The sequence below is a fragment of the Calliphora vicina genome, chromosome 1, assembly GCF_958450345.1.
Source record: "Calliphora vicina chromosome 1, idCalVici1.1, whole genome shotgun sequence".
Classification (NCBI taxonomy): Eukaryota; Metazoa; Arthropoda; class Insecta; order Diptera; family Calliphoridae; genus Calliphora; species Calliphora vicina.
In genome coordinates, this window is record NC_088780.1 from 149,423,808 (window position 1) to 149,446,581 (window position 22,774).

Genomic DNA, 22,774 nt, shown 5'->3' on the forward strand with positions numbered 1-22,774 from the left:
TTGTCACCAAATTTTGTTACGATCGGTCCATAATTAGTCATAGCTCCCATATATAGCTTCCGAAAATCACTTTAACGTGCTTAAATCACTTAAAAATGTTGGTATATACACAAAATTCAATATAAATAACTTTCATATAGACATAAATCACACGACCTAATTTCATGGTGATCCGTTCAAAATTGGTCATAGCTCCCATATAAGGCCCACTTCCGAAAATCACTCACGAATATAAATTATTGGTATTTTGAAAGAAAAATATTTTTACTCATTTACTTGGTGTAGGGTATTATTGACCGACCATACTTTCTTACTTGTTTTTAAATAATTTTTTTTTTAAATTGTTAGTTTTGCAGCTTCTAAATATGTTCCGATTTTGTTCAAAGTTTTAGCATTTGTTTTTTAGATAACGGATTTTAGACAATTTTGGACCTTGGGAACATAAAAAATCCAATAAAATTTTAAAAATAGGACCTCCCTATTGTGTATACCAGATACACATGCAAGTAAATGTTTATATGCAGTATAAATATTTATGTGCAATTGTGTAAATATTCACATTATGTTTGTATTCATATATGTATGAATGTATGTTTGTATGTGCATAGTAATGAATATGTGTTTTCATAAAAATGACGTACTGATGTATGTATATTTGCCGTACTTACCGTCCTGTTACTTGTACACTAAAGTTAAATGTCATGGCCATTATGGCGACCATAATATCAGCCATGGCTAACGAGACTACAAAATAATTCGTTATGATTCTGCAAAGAGACAAAAAGAACAAAAAGAAAAATGTTGCATTAAATGAAAGAGTCACAATCTATGTATGTTTGTAAAAATAGAGGTTAAAACATGCAAAGAAAGACAGACATTATACACGTCCTACATACATAAGTTTTTATGGTTATATGTAGTAGGTACGCTGTAGGTTTCTAGGGTTTATACTTAATAGAATTTCTAGTATTTTTTTAGTTTTGTTTTCCTTCCATTCTTTCTTCTGCCTTTATGGGTCAAATGCCATCTCATATCAAATATTCATGAAGTCATTTATGCTAGAAATGTGCTATTTTTTTTTGCTTTAGCTTCGTTTGTGTTTTTTTCTATTAGTTTTTGTTAAATAGAGATAAAAGGCAAAAGTTTAAGTTTTCTTAATGACTATAAATTTAACATAAATGCAAATTTATTGCTTTATTAATCCTTTGATGTTTATGTTCAAAAGTTTTGTATATTTAATTTTAGCAAATAAAAAGTATTAAAGCAATTTCAGGGGATAATAATTTATTTGTTGGTTAAAGTAAAATGGATTTAAGATGAACTACTTAAAAAATATGTTTAGTAGACTGGTTATAGCACTTTGATTTCTTTTTTTATACCCTACACCACCGTAGTGAGGAGGGTATATTGCGTTTTTGCTGATGTGTGTAACTTTCTGAGTCAAGATGTCCGTCTGTCTGGCTGGATGTCCATGTAAACCTTGTGCGCAGAGTACAGGTCACAATTTTGAAGATATTTCGATTAAATTTGGTACAAGGGACCTAAGGACGAAGCCTATTGAATAGACCAGTATTATTTCACCTTCCCCCCATACAAATATTTTCCCGAAATTGGGCTTTATCGGTCATTAATTTCTATAGTTATGTAGTAATTTTGCTCCAAATAAGTTTTATATTCATGTCACCAAATTTTATGATGATCGGTTTATAATTGCTCATAGCTCGCATGTAAGGCCCATTTCTGATTATCACTTTAACGTGTACAAATCTCCTAAAAATGTTGGTATACACATAAGATTCATCATAAATAATTTTTATATAGACATAAATTACACGACCTGATTTCATGGTGATCGGTCCATGATTGGTCTTATCTCCCGCATAAGACCAACTAGCTAAAATCTTCCACGAAAATAAATTATTGAAATTTTAAAAGAAAAATTATTAAGCTTATTTACTTAGTGTAGGGTATTATATGGTCGAGCTTGACCGACCATACTTTCTTATGTGTATCTATTTGAAGTAATTTCATCAATATTAATATACCATTAACTCCTTCAGCCACGCTTTTTATACCCTACACCACTATAGTGGGGAGGGTATTATGTGTTTGTGCAGATGTGTGTAACGCCCTAACACCCAGCTTAAAGTATACCGATCAACTTAGAATCACTTTCTGAGTCGATTAAACGATGTCCGTCCGTCCGTCCGTCCGTCCGTCTGGCTGGTTGGCTGACTGTCCAAGTAAACCTTGTGCGCAGAGTACAGGTCGCAATTTTGAAGATATTTCGATAAAATTTGGTACATATTTCACCTAGCCCCCATACAAATGTCCTCTAGAAATTGTACTTTATCGGTCATAAATGTATAATTTATGTATGTATCTAAACAAATTTCGCTCCAAATTTTATATATACAAAATTCATGTCACCAAATTTTGTTACGATCGGTCCATAATTAGTCATAGCTCCCATATAGACCCGCTTCCGAAAATCACTTTAACGTGCTTAAATCACTTAAAAATTTTGGTATATACACAAAATTCAACATAAATAACTTATATAGACATAAATCACACGACCTAATTTTATGGTGATCGGTCCATAATTGGTCATAGCTCCCATATGAGGCCCACTTCCGAAAATCACTCACGAATATAAATTATTGATGTTTTAAAAGAAAAATATTTTTCTCATTTACTTGGTGTAGGGTATTATATGGACGGGCTTGACCGACTTGTTTATTTATAAGTTTAAAATCCAAACAATTGAATTTTTACTTTCATCAAGATTAGTTTATTATAAAAAGTAAGAAAAGGAAATCAAAACATAAAAAACCATCCCATTCCAAGGGTTTTTGTTGAAGATAGTGGTTAGTTTCAGCGTTGCCGCTTTGATCCAATTGGACCAAAAGTGGTAGATTTTATTTACAAGTACAACGATTGGTAGTTTGGTTGGTTTTTTCATTTTTTTTTTAATTTTTTGGTAGGAAATACAACTAATATTTTTAAAATTTATAGTTTTTAAATTTAAAGATAACAAATAAAAAACATGTGTGAAATAAAATAGTTGGAAAAACCTGATTATTGAACTTAACGCCGTTAAATGTATAATATCTTTGCATTTATATGAAAAACATCAACATCATAGTGTCAGTGCAAATTAAATGTAAACAAGCACTTGCATTTCTTAAACAAAAGGCAAAAAAGTTATTTTTTTTACAATTTTATTTAATAGTTAAAATATGTAGTATTTTTAGATGTCTTTCAAAATCTCCAAGACTGGCAATTGATGCTGATGGAGAAAACCAAACATGATAGAAAATAAATATGAATAAAATACCTATAATTTTACTTTTTTCTAGTGAATAAAGTTGCAAAACAAAGCGGAAATTTAGGAGTGAGTGGATTCAACTTTTTGATTGGTTGCAGGAGAAAGATGGAAGCTGTTTTTGAATTGTATGCTTTAAAACAATCTTAAATCACTGCTCCCACATAAATAATGGAATTTGCTTCGGCTAAGTGATATATCTTTAGATATTAATGCTCACATAAATTTGTTCGGGAAAATGTAAGCACACTTAAAGATGGATTCAATGAACTCTGTTATAGTGATAGTATTTTTAATATACTTTCATTTCCAAATAGTTCTGCTGCTGCAGAACGAAAACATAATTTATGACAAACCCTAATATAATAGCAACTTAACGACATATATAAAAATCGATTAATTATTTACGAATTTATTCACAATTAAGTGAATTCGCTAATTTTCACAAAATTTTACTTTTTTGTTTGATATACATAGAACTGAGTAGGTAATGGTTCTTATTTCGATTGAATTTTGAAAAAAAAAAAAAATATTTTTTATATAAAAATATTAAATTTTTTGTTCAGATTTATTGCATTATGACAAACCCACATGTAATAGCAACAAAATAATTTTGTTGCCCTGTGTAATCAAATGCTTATATTTATTTAAAATTAAATTTTTGGTAGGATAGGACAGAATTTGGTAGGTTTTAGAGTGTATGTTGGTAGGAAAAATATTTTCTTTGTGGCAACGTTGGTTAGTTTACTAACCATGGTGGTTAGCAATAAAAATAATTATGATACAAATTTTCGTTTCGCATACATTTTTTGGAAATCAAATATTTTTGACTAAATTTTCTAAAAAAACGAAATATCAAATTAACAGTGAATCCGATGAACAATAAACACTCTGTGCTATTTTTATTGAATTTGTCTTTTAAAGAAACTGATTTTTACAATATATTTCCTGAAGGAAAAGTTTTGCAAATATCAAGAATCAAGAAATATAATTGTTTAGCAAAATGCCAATAGATGCCAATAAACTATGTTTTAAAGACTACAGAACAGGTGGTTAGTAAAGTGACCACTAAACCGCAAAGAGTTAACCCAAATGTAGTCGTTAAAATGTAAGATCTACACGCAGAGAAAAAATATAGTTGGGCATGGTTACTGTAACCATTTCAATATTGTTACAAGTTTTTTAACTATATTATAGTCACAGTAAACATTTACATGATTGTGGTAACCATAATATGGTTAACTTACGATTCACATGATTGTCTCAACCATATATATGGTTACAGTAAACATATATATGTTTGTGACAACCATTTATATGATGAAGGACTTATCATATTATGGTGCTCTCGGCTTAAGGCTTATCATAATCTGAGAACAACATATTATGATAAAATTATTCATCATAAATATGGTTGCCACAAACATATATATGTTTACTGTAACCATATATATGGTTGAGACAATCATGTGAATCGTAAGTTAACCATATTATGGTTACCACAATCATGTAAATGGTTACTGTGACTATAATATAGTTAAAAAACTTGTAACACTATATAAATGGTTACAGTAACCATGCCCAATTATATTTTTTCTCTGCGTGTAGGTAAAAGACAAAATCGAAGAGGCTTACAACGAATTTTCAAACAGCCCAACATATCCTTAAATTCATGCGAAATAATCTCAATACATTTCTATCATAAATATTTGTCCAATTTTTGCTAGAATTGTGTACAACATGTTTCTGTATTTCTAGGACAAAATTGTTTAGAATTCTTTGTATAATCTTTTCCCCTTTACTCTTGCATAAGCGGAGTATAATCCTTTAGGTTTTTGCTACACAGAGGTGATTAATTTTGCTTTACGTACCCAATTTAAGAGAAAAAAGCCATAGAAAATAATATTCGCAACATAGAAGATATATAGGGCAAGATTTAAATTTTCCGCTATTTGCACAGTAAAGTTTTGCAATTTAAGAAAGAGTATCACTTTGACACTTGATAGAGTTGTCAGTCTTGGAGATTTTTCCACAATGGTAGGGATTTTATTAGGCTTTTGGGGAGAAAAAATTCAGTTTGGCGACATGAGAATTTACTACAATTTTTTTTCACATTTCTAGAGTGGAAAATATATATCGCTGGCTTAGTCCACTTTTTTAAGAAATTGAGATTTTAATGCAGTAATGTACAATAAGTAAAAATACATTGATTACAAAGAAAAAAATTTGAGTTATCTCGCTTTTTGTTGTTGTTTTGTACTGATGAGGAAAAGCGCTTAGTCCAATTTATCACAATTTATCACAAGAAAAATCTCTAAGTCCCTATAAAAAGTACAGTTTAACCTTTTCTGCCAAATTGTTCAATGACATATATTAAAACAAGTTAGAAATCCCCTACACTAAGTAAATAAGCAAAATTATTTTTCTTTTAAAATTTCAATAATTTATTTTCGGAAGAGGATCTTATTTGGGAGTTATGACTAATTATGGACCGATCTCCATGAAAGTTATTTGTGTTCAATTTTATGTGTATACCAACATTTTTAAGAGATTTATGCTCATTAAAGTGATTTTTGGAAGCGGGCCTTATATGGGAGCTATGACTAATTATAGACCGACCGGCATGAAAGGAGGACATTTGTATGGGAGCTAGGGGAAATAATGGACCGATTTCAGCCTTGGGCCTAAAAAAGTGTATATACCACATTTTATCGAAATGTCTTCAAAATTAATCGACTCATACAGTGATTTTGAGTCTTTCGGTATAATTTAAGGTGGGTGTTACACTAATATTTTTGGGCGTTACAAACATCTAAACAAACGCATTATAGCTATGTATATTCGGCTGTGCCGAATCTTATATACCCTTCACCAAATTGTACTTTAAAATAAAAGTTCTAAATATTTTTAGGTATACAAAATTTAAAAATAAAAATTTCAAAATTGTTTCTTAAAATTTAAAAAAAAAACGTTTCCAATTTTTTTTTTTTAAATTGTTTTTTTCAAGTTTCTAAATTTTTTTTAAATTATTAGTGAAAAACAAGTAGGAGAGCTATATTTGGCTGTGCTCTTTTTAAAAAAGTTTTTTCCAATTTTTTTTTTAATTTTTAAAAAATTAAAAACAAGAATTTATGGGAAAAAAATTTTTTGACTAAAAATAAATTCGGGTTAAATATATTTTTCTCGATTTTGACGTATTGTAGGTCCAACTTAATATAGCCTTATATACTTCGTTGCAATGGACTTTGAAATTTCTATCATTAGATACCCATATTGTGTATATTAATGACTTAGTAATCCAGATATAAAAACTAGTAAATAAGAAATTAAAGACAAGTTCTAAGAAACAGACCTAAGTCCATCAAAAAATACAAACTAAGCAATAGAAAAAGCTCTAAGTCCAAAAAACCTTTTTTTTCTGCAAATACTTATTTTATCATTTTTGCACATAGAAAACAAAGAAAAATACAAACAAATATGCGTCTACAGTATTCAAAAATATTTACGCAAAAAAAAGTTTGAATGTTTTTTGTCTCTCCTGTAAAATTTTAAAATATGGACTTAGAGCATTTGCATGTTAAGCCAGCGATATGTATTTTAAAAGTAAAGGCTGTCAAGAAAGAATCTGAAGTGGTTCTGACTAGCCTCGTTCTAGAATATCATAGTTGTCTTAAAACCAGTTCCAAGTAAATGAAATGATTATTACACTCTGTTACAAAATGACACTCTTTGTTAGAACTTGAAAAGCCACCTAGTGGAGGTTGTAGGCCTAGATGAGTACATACTAAAACCGTTTTCAAAGATTTTGAAACACCCTCAAAATGTTTAGTTATTTTGAAAAAACTGTTTTAGGGTAGGTCGTAGTACTTTAGTACCTCCAACTCACACATTTTTAGACTGATTTCAAAATTTTAAACCATTATGGTTAGGCAAAGAATTAAGCTTTCATAAAATGTATGTATGAGATCTATATTTCTAGAAATTGTTTAAGTTTTTGTAAATAGTTTGGCTTTCTTTTTTTATTTTTTCCTAATTTTTCAAATTCAACAATAGTTATTTTAATTTTTGTCTATGAAACCCTATTCTTTTTTGTACATTAGTTTATAGACAATTTTATGTAGACAAAAATGAGATATTAGTTGTTAAAATCGGTTTATACTTGCAAAAGTTATTAAACTTTTTCGAAAAAAGTTCCACAAATTTACCTTGTAAATTAAAAATTGTAAACAATTTTTTTTATAGTTTTTTGTTTTCTTTGTTCATATGGGCTGGGGGCGAAAATACTAAAAAAAGGTGTTAATGAAAAGTTTAATAAATTTTACAATTTTCATCCGATTTGAATTAGTAAAACGATGGTTTGTTAAGAACTAAATTTCCTTAATACATTTGTATAAATTTGTATAAGCTTCCATATCAAAATAAGCAATGAAAAGCGATTAAAATCAAAAATGTTGATGAATTTTGTTTTTCTTTTAGATATTCTTAACAAAAACAATACTTGTAACTAACAAATGTATCAAAAAATGTACGACATTTTAAAGCGTAATCAGTTTTCATTTTAACCCCGTTTAAAAATTTAAAATCGGACAGAGACTGACTGAGTTACAAATCGATAAGTTCACGGACAGAATAACTTCAGAATTTGAGGGTGTTTTGGAAATTTTTTGACACAATTTCTAATATACTCAGCAAGCCCTATAACCTACGCTAGGTCGTTTTCCATGTATTTTTTCCATCGTATCACCGTGTTATTAAAATGAACATTCTATTGAATTTACCTATATAATAGTTTGAGTGCAATCTATAATTGCAATAGTTTACCGTTTATGTTATACAAATGCCTTCCAGCTCTTATTTAAAACTTTTCCAAATATCTTTAAGTAACGTCCTTATCCATTAATGATGTAATAAAATATTTCATACATACATTTTTTGCAACCTGCTCAAAAATAAACTATAAAATATATAGAGAAAATATACATAGAGCGGAAACTAGAAAAAAAACTAAAAATTACTTAAAAATGTTACACATTTATATTTTCACATAGTTTGTGTTACTACTAAATTCTCAGCACCTAGGTTTTTAACAACTGAGTTAGGTCTTTGACATGAGAGTTTCCGATCTATGTATGTTAATCTATGGTTTAGAAAGTAATTTAAGTAAATATTTAAGCTTATTTTAACACAAACAACAGCCGTTTAATGTTGAAATGCTTACTTTTATGATTATTATTTACATAATAAATTTATAATATTGCGCATACGCTACGCTACACTGGCCAATAAAATTCCACTTGATAAATTGTACTTTTCTCTAAAATAAGGCTGCAAAAAAAAAACTGGAATACAAAACGCAAAAATAAAGAAACATACTTTGTAGTAATTAATGTTGCTTATGCAGTATATGTTAACAAACATTAAAATAAATTATTAAGCGTAAAATCGCAAAACAGGGGCAGGTAAAAAACATACAACTTTTGTAATAAAAACCCGAATCCTTGTTAAAATAGTAATAAAAATCATTTGTTTTTATAAACATCTAAACATTTTAAATGTTCTACCTTGTAAGTAGGCTTATTAACCGTAACAAAAAGAAAAAAAGGCTTAACAAAAAAATTTATATAAATAAAAAATAAGCCGTGCAAAAAAGCAGAAAGCAAAAACGTTTAAATATTACAGGATTTCCATTATTACTTTAGTTGTGCTGTTTACTGAAACATAATAAAAGCAAACAGAAATTTTCCACACTTTCTATGTTGCTAGAACAAAAGAAAAAATGCTTTTTATTTGAAGATTTTCCAGCCACTAGTGAAAAACATTATCTGTCATTATCTTGTTTTTTGTTAAATTTTTTTTTTCGCCGCTGAGAGGGGAGAAATTATAAGAAAATGAAAGGAAAGTGCGCCTTTTAAGCAACACCATTGCAAACAATAGACTTTGTTGGGCTGTGTAAGCTGCTGAGTTTAAGTGTTTTCGTTTTATTCTGCAGTCAAAATACCAACTAAATTATACACCTTACCACCATCAACCATTTCAGCATACTGCAATTTAGTACTTTTCACAGTACTTGGTCAATGGAACATTAAAAACGATTTACATGGTCACAGATATTTTGCATTTATTTAAAGAGTAAATTGTGGAAATTGTCCATAGATACTCTTTGTTGATAAAGTGAGTTTGGTATTGCAATGGGCAATATCGGTACATTATTTCTCCTAGCTCCCATACAAATGTCCCCCCGGAATACTGTTTGAGCAGTCATACAAATGTTGCTTATGCGGCAATCTTGATACAATTTTGAACGAATAGTTCTCTGAAATTTTTCTGTAAAGTAGAGTTTCCAAAAAACCGAAGAATTTCAAAACCGCGGTTTCGGTTTTAAAAAATTTAAAACCGATCGGTTTCGGTCGGTTTTGTGATAATTTATGAAATATCAAGTGTTATGGAAACAAAAACAGTTGATAATATAGGAAATGCTATACAAATTTAAAATTCAAACTTGACGGGTGTTCAAGAGGATAAAGGAAAATTGGTACATTTTCTTTTAATGGTACTTTTTTAATATATTAAATTAGTTAGCTTATATATATAAAAGTTGGCTAATATGCTTCTCAGTAAAGAAATAATCAAGAATAGGGGGCTCAATCGTTTTATGATTCAAAAAAGGAGAACTAATCCAAACTAAGGAGTATTTTTTCGTTCTTCAAAATGGTACTTTTTGAATTTTCTATAATATTGAACCTATAATCAGGAAATTACTTTGATTTCAAACTTGACGGGGTGTTCAATTGTGGAAAATTGGTACTTATGTGCTTAATAGTTGGCTATGGTACTATTCCTTTATGGTAATAGTACTTTTGGAATATTTTATAATAATAAACCTAAAAATTAGACACACATGATTCTGAATGAGTTAGAATTCACAAAGGGTAACATTAGTACCACATTTCTTTTGTATTTTCAATAATAATGGGCCCAGAAATATGAAATTATTCATTCATGATGCTGAGTGGGAATATGGGTCTTTATGGTACTTTTTTAATTCTAATAATACGTTTTCTCATTACAATGAACCAATAAACTTGAAACTAGAGACATGTTATCCTGAATTATTATTAATTCACAAAGGGAGACTTAATAGTACAAATTTATTTCTTCTAATTGGGTTGGCGAAGCGCACTGGGTCTGCTAATACTCCATATTTTTATTGGATATTTGAAAATAACTAAGTCTTTGTTAAAAACAAAAAAGTCATTTGAATTTTAATTGTCAGGAAATACTTGGATGAATCTTTGGATGAAAAAGTTAGTTTTTCATTTCTAAATTATTAATTTTTCTACTGAAAATAGATTAAAAGTAAAAACCGAAGAATAATTGTCGGTTTCGGTTTTAGGCCTTGAAAAAACGCGATTTCGGTTTCGATTAAAACCGAACACGAAACTCTACTGTAAAGTATGGTGAACATCGAGCAACAGTTGCCACATGTAAGGTCCCCTCAGAAAATTATTTGAACATTCATAATTGTCTTATAATAACACATTTTTGGAACAGAATAACGACCCCTTAATTCTGAGAGGCCATTATAGTCCAGCTGGTCTGAATTTTGTTATACAGTTGGTCAAAGTTTTAGTTTAAAAAACCAAAAAAGATCGAGCATAATTAAAAATAATAAATAAATACACCTAAATATCTCTTGAACTAAAAGAGATAACTTAGATATACACTGAATCAATTAAGTCTACAGAAATACTTGTTACAGAAATACTTGTAATATAAACTAGCAATTTATGGACACTTTTCCATACATATTTAAACATTTTTTTAATTAATTTTATAAAAAATTGCACTGTTGAATAACGTACTGAATGGAAGAGCGTGGTCTTTTTACAATATCATTGATTTCAGTTAGACTTTTTTCCTTAATTTTGCAGGCAAATAATAATTTTATTTCTATCCATTGAAATTTGCTTATTTTTGCATTCCCTGACAACAACAAAGCTGGTCCATTCCATTTAAATGTTGCAATTGCTCAGAAAGGAGGACCTACCACATACTAAATGCAATTAATTTTAATATTGGGGTTCCTCGTCTTAAAACGGTCAAGTGTACGGAGACTTTTTTGTTGATACTTTTAGTACAATTATTGAATTTATGTAAATTTTTATGTTTTTAATGAAAATGTTTGTATTTTTTTATGTTGATTTCTAGTTCATAAATTTTTTTATAAAATTAATTAAAAACATGTTTAAATATGTATTGAAAAGTGACCATAAATTGCTAGTTTATATTACAAGTATTTCTGTACGGAGACTTAATTGATTCAGTGTATATGCAAGTTTTTTGTAGATTTCCTTAAGGACTATTTATATATTTTAAATTTCAGCTCATTCGTGTTATACTTGGATTTTTGGCTATTTTTTTGAAAAATGTGAGAACCGAGTAATATGTATGTAATTTTGCTAATTAGGCGTAAAGGACTTTATTTAATTTTTAATTTTCTGACAAAAATTTTCATGGAATATTTGAAGCATTAAATGTCCTCTTTGAATGGACTTTTTTGGATTTTCTCGAAAATGGGTCAAATTGACCCCTAAAGAGAGGAGATAGAGGGTTAAGATCTTCCACAAAAATTATCCCCTTAAAATTCCACAATACAACTGTGACAATAAGAATTCTTTCAGATATTAACTTACAACATTTTTTTCAATTAGTATAATGCTACCTTCGAACAAAAAATGAAAACTTTGACTCACTGTAAAAAAAAAATTCAGACCAGCTGTTCCAATTAAAAAGTCTCAATTTGTTGTACATTAACCCACAGTTGCTAAAAAAAGCACTTAAATTATTTTAAAAAGCTTCAAAGTTTTTGAGATGAAATATCAGTTATATTTGCATTTATTTGCATTTGGCATGCTTCAGCATTAGAGGGTTAATATCGTAATTATATTGGACATATACAATAACCTAAATCTTTCTGCCAAATTCTGTGAAGATCGGTTCATATTTGACCCGCCACCTCATATAACCCCTATATCAGAAAAGTATTTTATTGTTATATATTGTTACGAAATTATACTTGAAATCAAATATAACGATTTTAAGGGCTGATTTAAAAGTAGCATAATGCTTTCAAATAACTGTGCTGTAATAGCAAACTGTAACATATCAAATCAACTGTAAAAGCTTTCAGTTGATTTGATCGTAAGTTGGCAACGCTGTATTCGAATTCGAATATTCAGTTAAAGAACATTGTAGAAAGTACACCACAGTTGGCGTATGTATTAGTAAGATCTAGAATATTCGAATTTTGACAGTTAAAGAACAATCTAGAGTGCAGATGGCAGTGTTATAAATAGTGGTTGAGGTTGAAGTCGTGAGTCAGTTTTATCAGAGACGCTATTCGAATAAACATCAACTGAGTACCTTAAAGTGTGCTGTATTTTTCAAGTGAATTCGTGTACATTATAAAGTGTCTGTATTTCTGAGAATTTATAAACGTGTTTAAAAAAAACATTGAGTGACTATTTAATTCTGTTGTTGTACATTTGAATAAATAAAAATTTGTTACCATTTTCAAACTACTAAACGTCTTTTATTTGCAATCAAAAGTATCCGGTTTATTTAAAGGAAATAAACCAGCGTTTTGAAAAGGTTAAAACGTAACAATGTTGATGGTGGGTACATAAGATTCGGCACAGCCAAATATTTCACTTTGGAGAAAACCTTTGCGCCCAATAGAACAAAATAGCTTAAGTAATAAATGCGTTTAAAAGTGTTTAGCAAAATCAGCCCTACAACCAAAACGGTTTTCCAAAATTTACACAAGATTTGAATTAAATAGAAAACAAGTATTTTCCTTTTGATTTCCATTTTTTAGAAAGAATTCTATTATCATCCCGCGATATTTGAAGAATTATGCTCCCCAAATCTGCGAAAACACAAGCAGCTTCTTGGAACCTCAAATACGACAGTTTTAACGATTAACAATGAAATCGGAATGGAAATGTACTACATTACTTCGTACATTAAACCTCAAACTTTAGTTATTTTTTATAAATGTATCGACAATGAAAACACTTTTAAAAATTTTCCACTTTTTCTATTTGAATTAATCCCCCTTCCACTAAAGCGTTTAATAATGGCCTAATTCTTTATTTTAGCCCACTTCATCTTATGCTCTTGAACTCATTCCTTCACAAGTGACACACAAAAATATTGGGATTTTGTTTGTTGTTTTTCCATTAGCTTTAATGTTCCAAAATTGTCTTGGCACAAAAAACAGCCTAATCCAATAAACTTACCATATAATCAACGCGTGTTTTAATAAAATAGCAAAACCACAGCAACAAAAACATTTTCCAAAAAATGTGTATAAAAAAAAATAAAATAAAGAACCTTCACTTTCAAAAGTTCGCAAGGTGTCATGCTGTCTGATGTTGATTCCATCTATTGAAATCCATAAAATATTTTATTTTTTTCATATTTTTCTGGCATTTTCTTCATACTTATCAGTCTGCCTGAAGAAGATGTTTTCTTTTTCTTTTCTACTTTCTAGATTCCTTTATTTCTTTCTTATTAGTTTAGTTTTTGTTGTGGTAAATATTTAAGTACGTATGCACCTTAAACGTTATTGTTGAAGGAAAATATTTTGAAAATTTATTCATTTTAGCCTTAAAGGAATTTAATAAGAATAAGATATTTTTCTCATACATATTTCATACTACAGACATGATGGGTTTTAAGCAATAGGGATAAGAGGCATAACACCTCGATTATAATTTATTTGGATTTTAATATATGGATGTGAATATTTACAATAAAAATGTATACTTGGAATTATGAAAAAAAAGCAAGAGCCTTAAGAAAATTCGTAGAAATTGTTTGATTATTTAATTTCTCTTTTATAAATTTTATAATCATGAAACGTTAAATACAAATTTAATGAGGTAATAATTATGTAATTTGGATAACTAATTGAAAATTGGTTTCAATTTAAAGTCAGCTTATGTATAGAATTGCTGGGGGTTGGCAACAATTTAAGTAATAATAAATATTTTTGAAGTTTGCTCTCATGATTATTTGATATTCATGAACATAAGTCCACATAACAAAATTATGTTAAACCTTTCCTCCATCTTACAGATATTGTTTGGCATCATAATGTCCTCAAGGAAAAAATTGTTAGCTACGAAATATTATTAGGGGTAAACATAATTGTTCGACAAGACGTCCGGTGCCTTAGTTAATACTTGATATACAGGATCTTCATGGTCATACAAAATTTGAATTCTTTTATGGAGATCCAAAGTCTAAATCAAAAACTTTGTTGACTTTTTTTTCAAACTAGACATTTTTTAAATTTTTTTTTTTGCTCAAAATAAAGTTTAGATATTTTCCTTGAAGACCTTTTTGTTTGCTTAGTGTGGTGTGGGTGGCCCATTATGAAAAAAAACAAAAAAGTTTTTGATTTCGGAAAAAAATTTTAAATTTTTGTTTTTTTTTTTGAAATATTGAAGAAATTGCTTTCTAAACTATTTGGGACACATTTTGCTAAGAACAATAGGTAAGAAGTTACATGGATGAGAAAAAACACCTGTTTGGCCAAAATTTTGACCCCCTCTAACTTAGAGAGTTCTCGACCGATCTTGTTGAAAAATTGCGTCTGAATTACTATCTAATGGGACTAACTTTGTTGCATCATCCCGATTGGAAGACATCGATTTCAAAAGTTGGTTCACTTGACATGAAATCCTGAACAAAACAATAAATTTCATACGAAGTATTCTATTTTTTTAAGAATTTCAAAATCGAAATGACAAATGATCTCATATTCATATTTGTTTTGAAATAAATATTCGTCATCATACACTCGTTCTACAGTGCATTATGCTTCCGTTGTAGTTCATTGAAAAATATTCCCATAAAACTCTTCATACACAACCAAGTAGTAGGATATTTATTGAGACTAACAACATTTATGAAAAACAGATTATAGTGAATCAAAAATTCGACTTTAATTCACCACAATAGGGGACATTATTTAATTTGTTTGCATTAAACGACGCATTTACGTTTTCAAAACAGTAATCGCCCAATAACTCAATTTTGGATTTTTTGTTGCTTGACTGGTTTTTGAAATAAACGATTCAAAAACCCACTCCTTTAAAACATACCTGTAGTCCACGTAAGTAGACATACCCATATGAAAATATTTGTTTCTAAATATGGGATATATAAAGCTATCAGGGAGAAAGAGGTTTTATGGATTTTCACCCCCTCCCCCCAATTTTCAAAAGCCATTTATGTTCAGATTTTTTGAATTTGTAAAATTTTCGATTTTAGGCTTTTGATTCCTCCTCAGGAATGACCCTAATAACTAATTTGTTTGTTAAGTAGTGTTCCTTTATCTATCAATGAAAAAAGGATTAGCGATACTTCTTACCTGGCTCTGAATAGAATTTTCTAAAAAAAGGCTAAGTTTTTGGGAATGTTTCTGCCCATTCGGCGTTAATGGGTTAATGAGGGCACATCATTAGCATATGTCTTAAACGAAGAATAATTATGGCGTCTAAATTTTAAAAATCTAATAAAAATTTAAAATCACGAAAATGTTAGCTTCAAAATTTAACACTTTATAACTTTCTACCTAATGGTGATTGAGTGCTGGATCTGAACAATTCATTTATACAACACTAAATCCAAAAGCTAAATTTTTTATAAAAAAAATCAAAAAGCTCTTGTTCGTTTCAATAATAATTTTATACTTTTCAAGATTAGGAAACTTTAACTAATAAATAGACCATGGATTAAAAATTATTTGCAATTTTGTCAGAAAAACAAGTAAGAAATTATAGTCGGTCAAGCCCTACCATATGATACACTACACCAATAAAATGATTATAATAGTTCTCTTTTAAAATTTCTGTGTATGTGAAACTTATTTGTTTTGAATTTTATTTGAACACCAACGTTTTTTATGAGATTTATATCAGTTAAAGCGATTATCGGAAGTGAGCTTTATATAGGAATATGGACTGATCGTTATAAAATTTGTTAACACGACTTTTGTATATATACAACTTATTTGTTTTGAATTTTATTTTAATACTAACATTTTTAAGAGATTTATGCAAGTTAAAGTGATTTATATGGGAGCTATGGCTTATTATGGACCGATCGTAATACGAATTCGGTTTACATAAAACTTATTTGTGCTGAATTTGGTTTGGATATCTATTTAACTAAAATATTTATGAGAGCTTGACTTTTTCAGATAGGGCAATCATATGGGGGCTATAAGAAATAATAGGCCGATTCTTACCAAATTCAAAATTCTTCATCCTTGGGACATTAAAGAAGCTTATGCCAAATTTTATGGAATTATATTTGAAATTGCGACCTGTAGTTTGATTACAAGGTTTACATGGACAGACGGACAGGCGGACATCGCTTAATCGACGCAGAAAATGATCCTGAGCACATTGGTGATGTAGGGTATAATAATGTATAGTTAAGCTCCGTTTCATAGATTCTAAAACAAAAGCTTTTGTGACCATATAACAAATGTTATCATAGTCAGAAGAGTGACTTTTTTGATTGAACATTTTCGTTTCGTCCCTATTCAAACATATATTACTACCATTTAATTTTAATACAACCAGTATTTTTTAATTAAACTCCTACAAAATAACCAAAATTTATGCTGTATAAACTTAAATTTAAATAAAACAAAAACTAACAACTTTCCACAATTATATATGAATCCCAATAGCATATAAACTGCAAACAATACAACATTGATTAAACTTTTTTTTGGTTATAAAAAGTTTTACTTGCAATTTTTTTTTTTCTTCGTACATAAAAACTAATTTAAATAAATTTTCTATAATCCACTTTAATTAAAGAGAGCGAGATAGAGAAAAAGCTCAAAACATTTTTTTTGTGTAAATTCAATTAACATTTTAGCGCGCACACACCTCTTGTTGGAACATTTTTGGAAAACAGTTTAAAATGTTAATTTGTAGATACAAAATGTTATGAAAACTTTGTTTTTTTCTCTTAAATTTTTTTATTCAGTTTATTGTGTTTTTATTATGCTGTGTAGTCCGCTATTATCTTTTTTTTACATAATTGAAGTGAATTGGTGTACACGATGAGTATTTTTTGTTAGCAAAATTTAGGGGTCTATTGTGTTGCATATCTATGCGGATATGCACAGTGAGGCCAATCCAGAATTGTATGGTGTAAAAATTCACAAAAGATTTGAATTTGCCAATAATAAATTAATATAGTTTGACAGATGATAGGCTTTGTATTTTTTACAAAACTTAAAAATCTTTACTTCATCTTATTAGTTACAAGCTGGATGGCAAATAATATTCAGAAATCTTTATAAAATTTCTACTACTATTCTAAAGTACAGTGGGCTTTTTGTGTAATTCGATTTGGAAAGAAAATCATTCGAATTTGGAAGCTTTATACATAAAAATTCGAAAATATTTTCTTTCGAAACGAACTACACAATAACCCCCCAGATCTCTCTATTAGTTTAAATAACACAGGGTAACAAAATTGAAAAAAATTTAGAGGCTTTTTAAACCACTACACAATTTTGATGTATTGGGGTTCCAGTAGTACAAATGTGGCCCAAATTATAAAGTCTATTGAGAGTTTTTTTTTTTTAATTTTAAGTAAAATTGTGAATTTTTTTTGACGTTTCTTCACATAATTATCGATAGCTCTAAAACCGTTAGTCCGATATTATTAAAATAAACTTAGAAAAATTAAATTTACATAACCTTTAATATTGTGTTTCAATCGGCTTAGTAGTTTCGGAGTCGCGATAACAAATTGAAGCAAAAAATATATTTTTTACGTGAAAATAGCTAATTTATTTGTTTTAAAAAACTCATGGAAAATTGAAAACGGCAGAAAATTTTCCGGTTCTTTACTTTATCGCAAAATCACATATAGTAGCAAGCAAATGAGATATCGATCATAAAAATCGATTGATTTCTTACGAATTTATTCACAATTAAGAGAATTCACTCATTTTCTCAAAATTTTAGTTTTTTGTTTGATATACATAAAATTGAGTAGTTAATGTTCTTCTTTCGATTGATTGAGTTTTGTAAGCATTTTCCCCATGCTATGCTTAAATTTTCACATATATATTATGATTCAATCGGCCAGTAGTTTCGGAGTTATAATAACAAATTGGTGAAAAAAAATATTTTTTTAAGTGAAAATAGATCATTTTTTTGTTTTAAAAAAATCATGAAAAATCGAAAACGGCAGAAATTATTTAGATGTATTATTTTACCATAAAGCCACATGTAATAGGAACAAAATGAGATATCGACCATAAATACCGATGGATTATTGTTGAATTTATTCACAATTAAGTGAATTCGCTCATTTTAACAAAAAAAGATTTTGTTTGATATACATACAATTAGTAGATAATGTTCATTTTCGATTGATTGAATTTTTGAAGTTAATATTCTTCTTTCGATTGATTGCATTTTGAAAGCATTTTCCCCATGCTATTCATATAATTCCACATATATATTGTGATTCAATCGGCTCAGTAGTTTCAGAGTTATAATAACAAATTGAAGCTAAAAAATTTATATTTTACGTGAAAATAGCAAATTTTTGTTTTAAAAAACTCATGAAAAATTGAAGACGGCAGAAATTGTTTAGACGTATTATTTGATTGTAAATCCACATGTAATAGGAACAAAATGAAATATCGACCATAAATATCGATGGATTATTTTCGAATTTATTCACAACTAGCTGACCCGACAGATGTTGTCCTGTCCAAGTTAAAAAAATGCTTGTGTTCGATTTGTGAGAAGCGGGTTGAAAAGGGTAAAAATAGTTAAGAAGAAAAAAGAACGTATTGAGTGACATAGAATAAAATATACATAGAAGCGCTACTGAGGGACAAAGAAATTAAGTTTTTTGTCAAAAACCTAAGTCTTGCAACAACAGAATACATGTAAATCAATGTACATATTTTGAGTTTTTATATAAGTAATAGAATTTTGGTCGGAAAAATTAGTGATCACAGATCGAGCTCATTTTCTTGATTAAACGCTTGTTGGCCAAGTTATTAGCGAATTTAGACATTTTGAGTTTTTATATAAAAAATAGTTTTTTGGTCAGAAATATGAATGATCACAGATCGATCTCCTTTTCTTGATTAAACGCTTATTGGCCAAGTTATTAGCGAATTTAGATAATTTGAGATTTTATATAAAAAATCGATTTTTCTTCAGAAATATGAGTGATCACAGATCAAGCTTCTTTTCTTGATTAAACATTTATTGGCGAAGTTATTAGCAAATTTAGATATTTTTTTTAGTTTTTATATAAAAAATCTATTTTAGGTCTCGGATGAACTAATGTGTCGTTGGAAAATAATTAGGGGAAACCTGGAACTGGAATGCCTTGAATTTTCTTTGACGATTGATTCCAAGTATAATATACTGGCATTTCGGAGTATAGCAGCGTTCGGCCAAATTTATCATTCTGACACATATCAAAAAATCTGGTCAATGTTGTAGATGACGGTCGATCAACCATTTTCCAGATGCCTTGTCACTACCTTTGGTCACATATTTACAGCATTTGATAAGGGGGCGTATTATTGGGCGTAAAAAACTTTTGTGGATATATCGAAAAAAAGTGGGCGTGGTAAATTTTTCTTACGAATTTTACTACGAACATTTAAAAACAAATTAGCCAAATAGCCATTTTCCAATTTTAGATATATCGAAAAAAGTGTGCGTAAAAATGGGCGTGGTCAATTTTTCATTCCGTAAAAACCTAAGTTGGACTATGACCAACATTTTACCAAATAAAATTGTCTAAATCGGTCCGGCCGTTCTCAACTGATGCAATTACCAACGAACGACAATTGATTTTTATTTTAACAAAAAAAATTTTTTTTGATATACATAAAATTAGTAGATAATGATCTTCTTTCGATTGATTGAATTTTTGAAGTAAATGTTCTTCTTTCGATTGATTGAATTTTGAAAGCATTTTCCCCATACTATGTATAAATATATATATTGTGTTTCAATCGGTTCATTAGTTTCGGAGTTATAATAATAAATTGAAGCAAAAAAATATATATTTTACGTAAAAATAGCAAATTTTTTTGTTTTAAAAAATCATGAAAAAATCCAAAACGGTAGAAATTGTTCAGACTTATTATTTTATTGCAAAGCCACTTATAATAGGAAGAAAATGAGGTATCGGTCATAAAAATCTTTTCGAATATATTCAAAATTAAGTGAATTCGCTCATTTTCACAAAATTGTATGTATAATTTATAATTTTACTCAAAATTTTTTTAAAAAAAATCTATATAGTGGTTAGTCAAGCCGTTTTTGCTGTTATTTATAAATATTACTATATAATTCGTTACCGTTCGTTACCACTGTACATTGTTGGGTTGTCAAAATATTCACAATTCGCTTAACCCATTAATGACAAGCAGCCAACGCATTTAATTAGTGTCTTTATTGTGCACAAATCGTTTGTCACACCACCGAAAGTGACAACCAAAACTGAAAACAACAAAATTATGGTTTAAATAAAAACATTTTTACTTCCTATAAAAACACTATAAAATTTACCTCATGACACATGCATAAATTCATTTATTTTAAATGATTTTAACCTTGCTAATGGATGGATGCTACATACAGTTTGGAGATGACATGAAAACAGAAAAGCTGGAAATTGCCTCCATTAAACAATAGAAGAAGATAAAAAGTAACGTAAAAATAATGTCCAAATTTGTATGCAAAACGACAAAAAGTCTGGTTAAAGTGTCGTTAATTATTTGCTGGGAATTTATTTTCTTTTTCATTCTGTTCCTTGAAATTTTATTAAATTTTAATTTAAAGTAAAACCTTATAAACTTTGTTTGATGTTTTATTTTTTATAAGTTGCCTTTTCAGCATATTTTTCTTTATTTTTTTTAATAATTTAATTACAATTTGTTTAGTTTAATTGTGAATAAAAAATTGCTATGCAAGTTTCTTTTTTTCTACTTTTTGCTGACTCTCGTAATTATCATTTTAATTGTCATGTCAGTATTTATTTTGCAGCTTTTTGTTTTTGGCTTTTATTTGTCATTCATAATTTTAATTTCAGTTTTTTTTCTTTTTGTATTTTGTATTTATTATTTAAATGTATTTTTAATTGGACAATAATGAATGAGTTGGGTATTAAATATTAGATTAGTAATAATAAAAAATACCTACATATTCAACATTTTAATTGTTTTCTATTTTTTTGTTTTGTTTGCTGTCTGTCTGTTGGTCATTTTGCCATAAAATGTATGAAGCAATAATTAATTATGGATTTATTGTTTGTAGAGGTGAGATAATTGAAATAATAAACATTTTTAGAATTTCAAATGTTTTGGAGGGTGACAGGGAAATTATTTGAAAAATAGTTTTGCAATTAAAATTGTTATTATTACAAAAAGTGTCTCTAGAGGTTTTAGCATACAAATAGTTTGTTTAGTGTGTAGCAGAAAATATTGAATTAGGGGGAGTAGAGTTAATTGAGACATGTTTTATTTAGCTTTAATAACTTTCATTTCAAAACAATATGATGGATTTATTTTGTGTGTATCTGAGTTTTGAAGGATTATTTCGCATATAGTTCCATGCAGAAGTCCACCGGGAGCAAAAATTCAAATATTAAACAAAATGACTTTTTTCTAACATTATTTAAAAAAAAATCAAATTTATATAATACTAGCTGACCGTCCCGGCTTCGCTCGATAGCTATTAATACATTTTGACTTCGTCTGGGAGGTGCCATGCCCATTGGTCCTTTTTATACCCTTCACCTTCGTGAGAAGGGTATATATAAGTTTGTCTTTCCGTTTGTAATTTCAACATTTTTCATTTCCGACCCTATAAAGTATATATATTCCGGATCCTTATAGATAGCGGAGTCGATCAAGCCATGTCCGTCTGTCTGTTTGTCTGTCCGTCTGTTGAAATCAATTTTCTGAAGACCCCAGATATCTTCGGGATCCAAATCTTCAATAATTCTGTCAGACATGCTTTCGAGAAGTTTGCTATTTAAAATCAGCAAAATGATAGATACTTCAAAGTCCATTGCAACGAAGGCTATAGTAAGTTGGACCTACAATGGGTCAAAATCGGGAAAAATATTTTTTGACCAGAATTTTTTTTTCATCAAACAATTTTTATTGTCGTAAATTTTTTTTCAAAAAAAAAATTTTAAAAAAATTTGAAAAAAACTTTTTTTAAAAAAAATTAAAAAACAATATCGAAAAAAAAAAATTTTGAAAAACAATTAAAAAAAAAATTAAATTTTGTTTACCTAAAAATATTTAAAAAAATTTATTTTAAAGTATAATTTGGTGAAGGATATATAAGATTC

General features: G+C 28.6%; 1 protein-coding gene across 1 annotated transcript in view; it reads right to left on the minus strand.

The window, feature by feature from the left end:
• Octbeta2R (Octopamine beta2 receptor) overlaps nt 1-22,774 on the minus strand; it is a 300,943-nt gene that overhangs the window by 31,828 nt on the left and 246,341 nt on the right. The window contains exon 3 of the mRNA XM_065516130.1: nt 669-767. Within this exon, the coding sequence (XP_065372202.1) occupies nt 669-767 (99 nt within the window). The remainder of the gene's footprint in view (nt 1-668; nt 768-22,774) is intronic.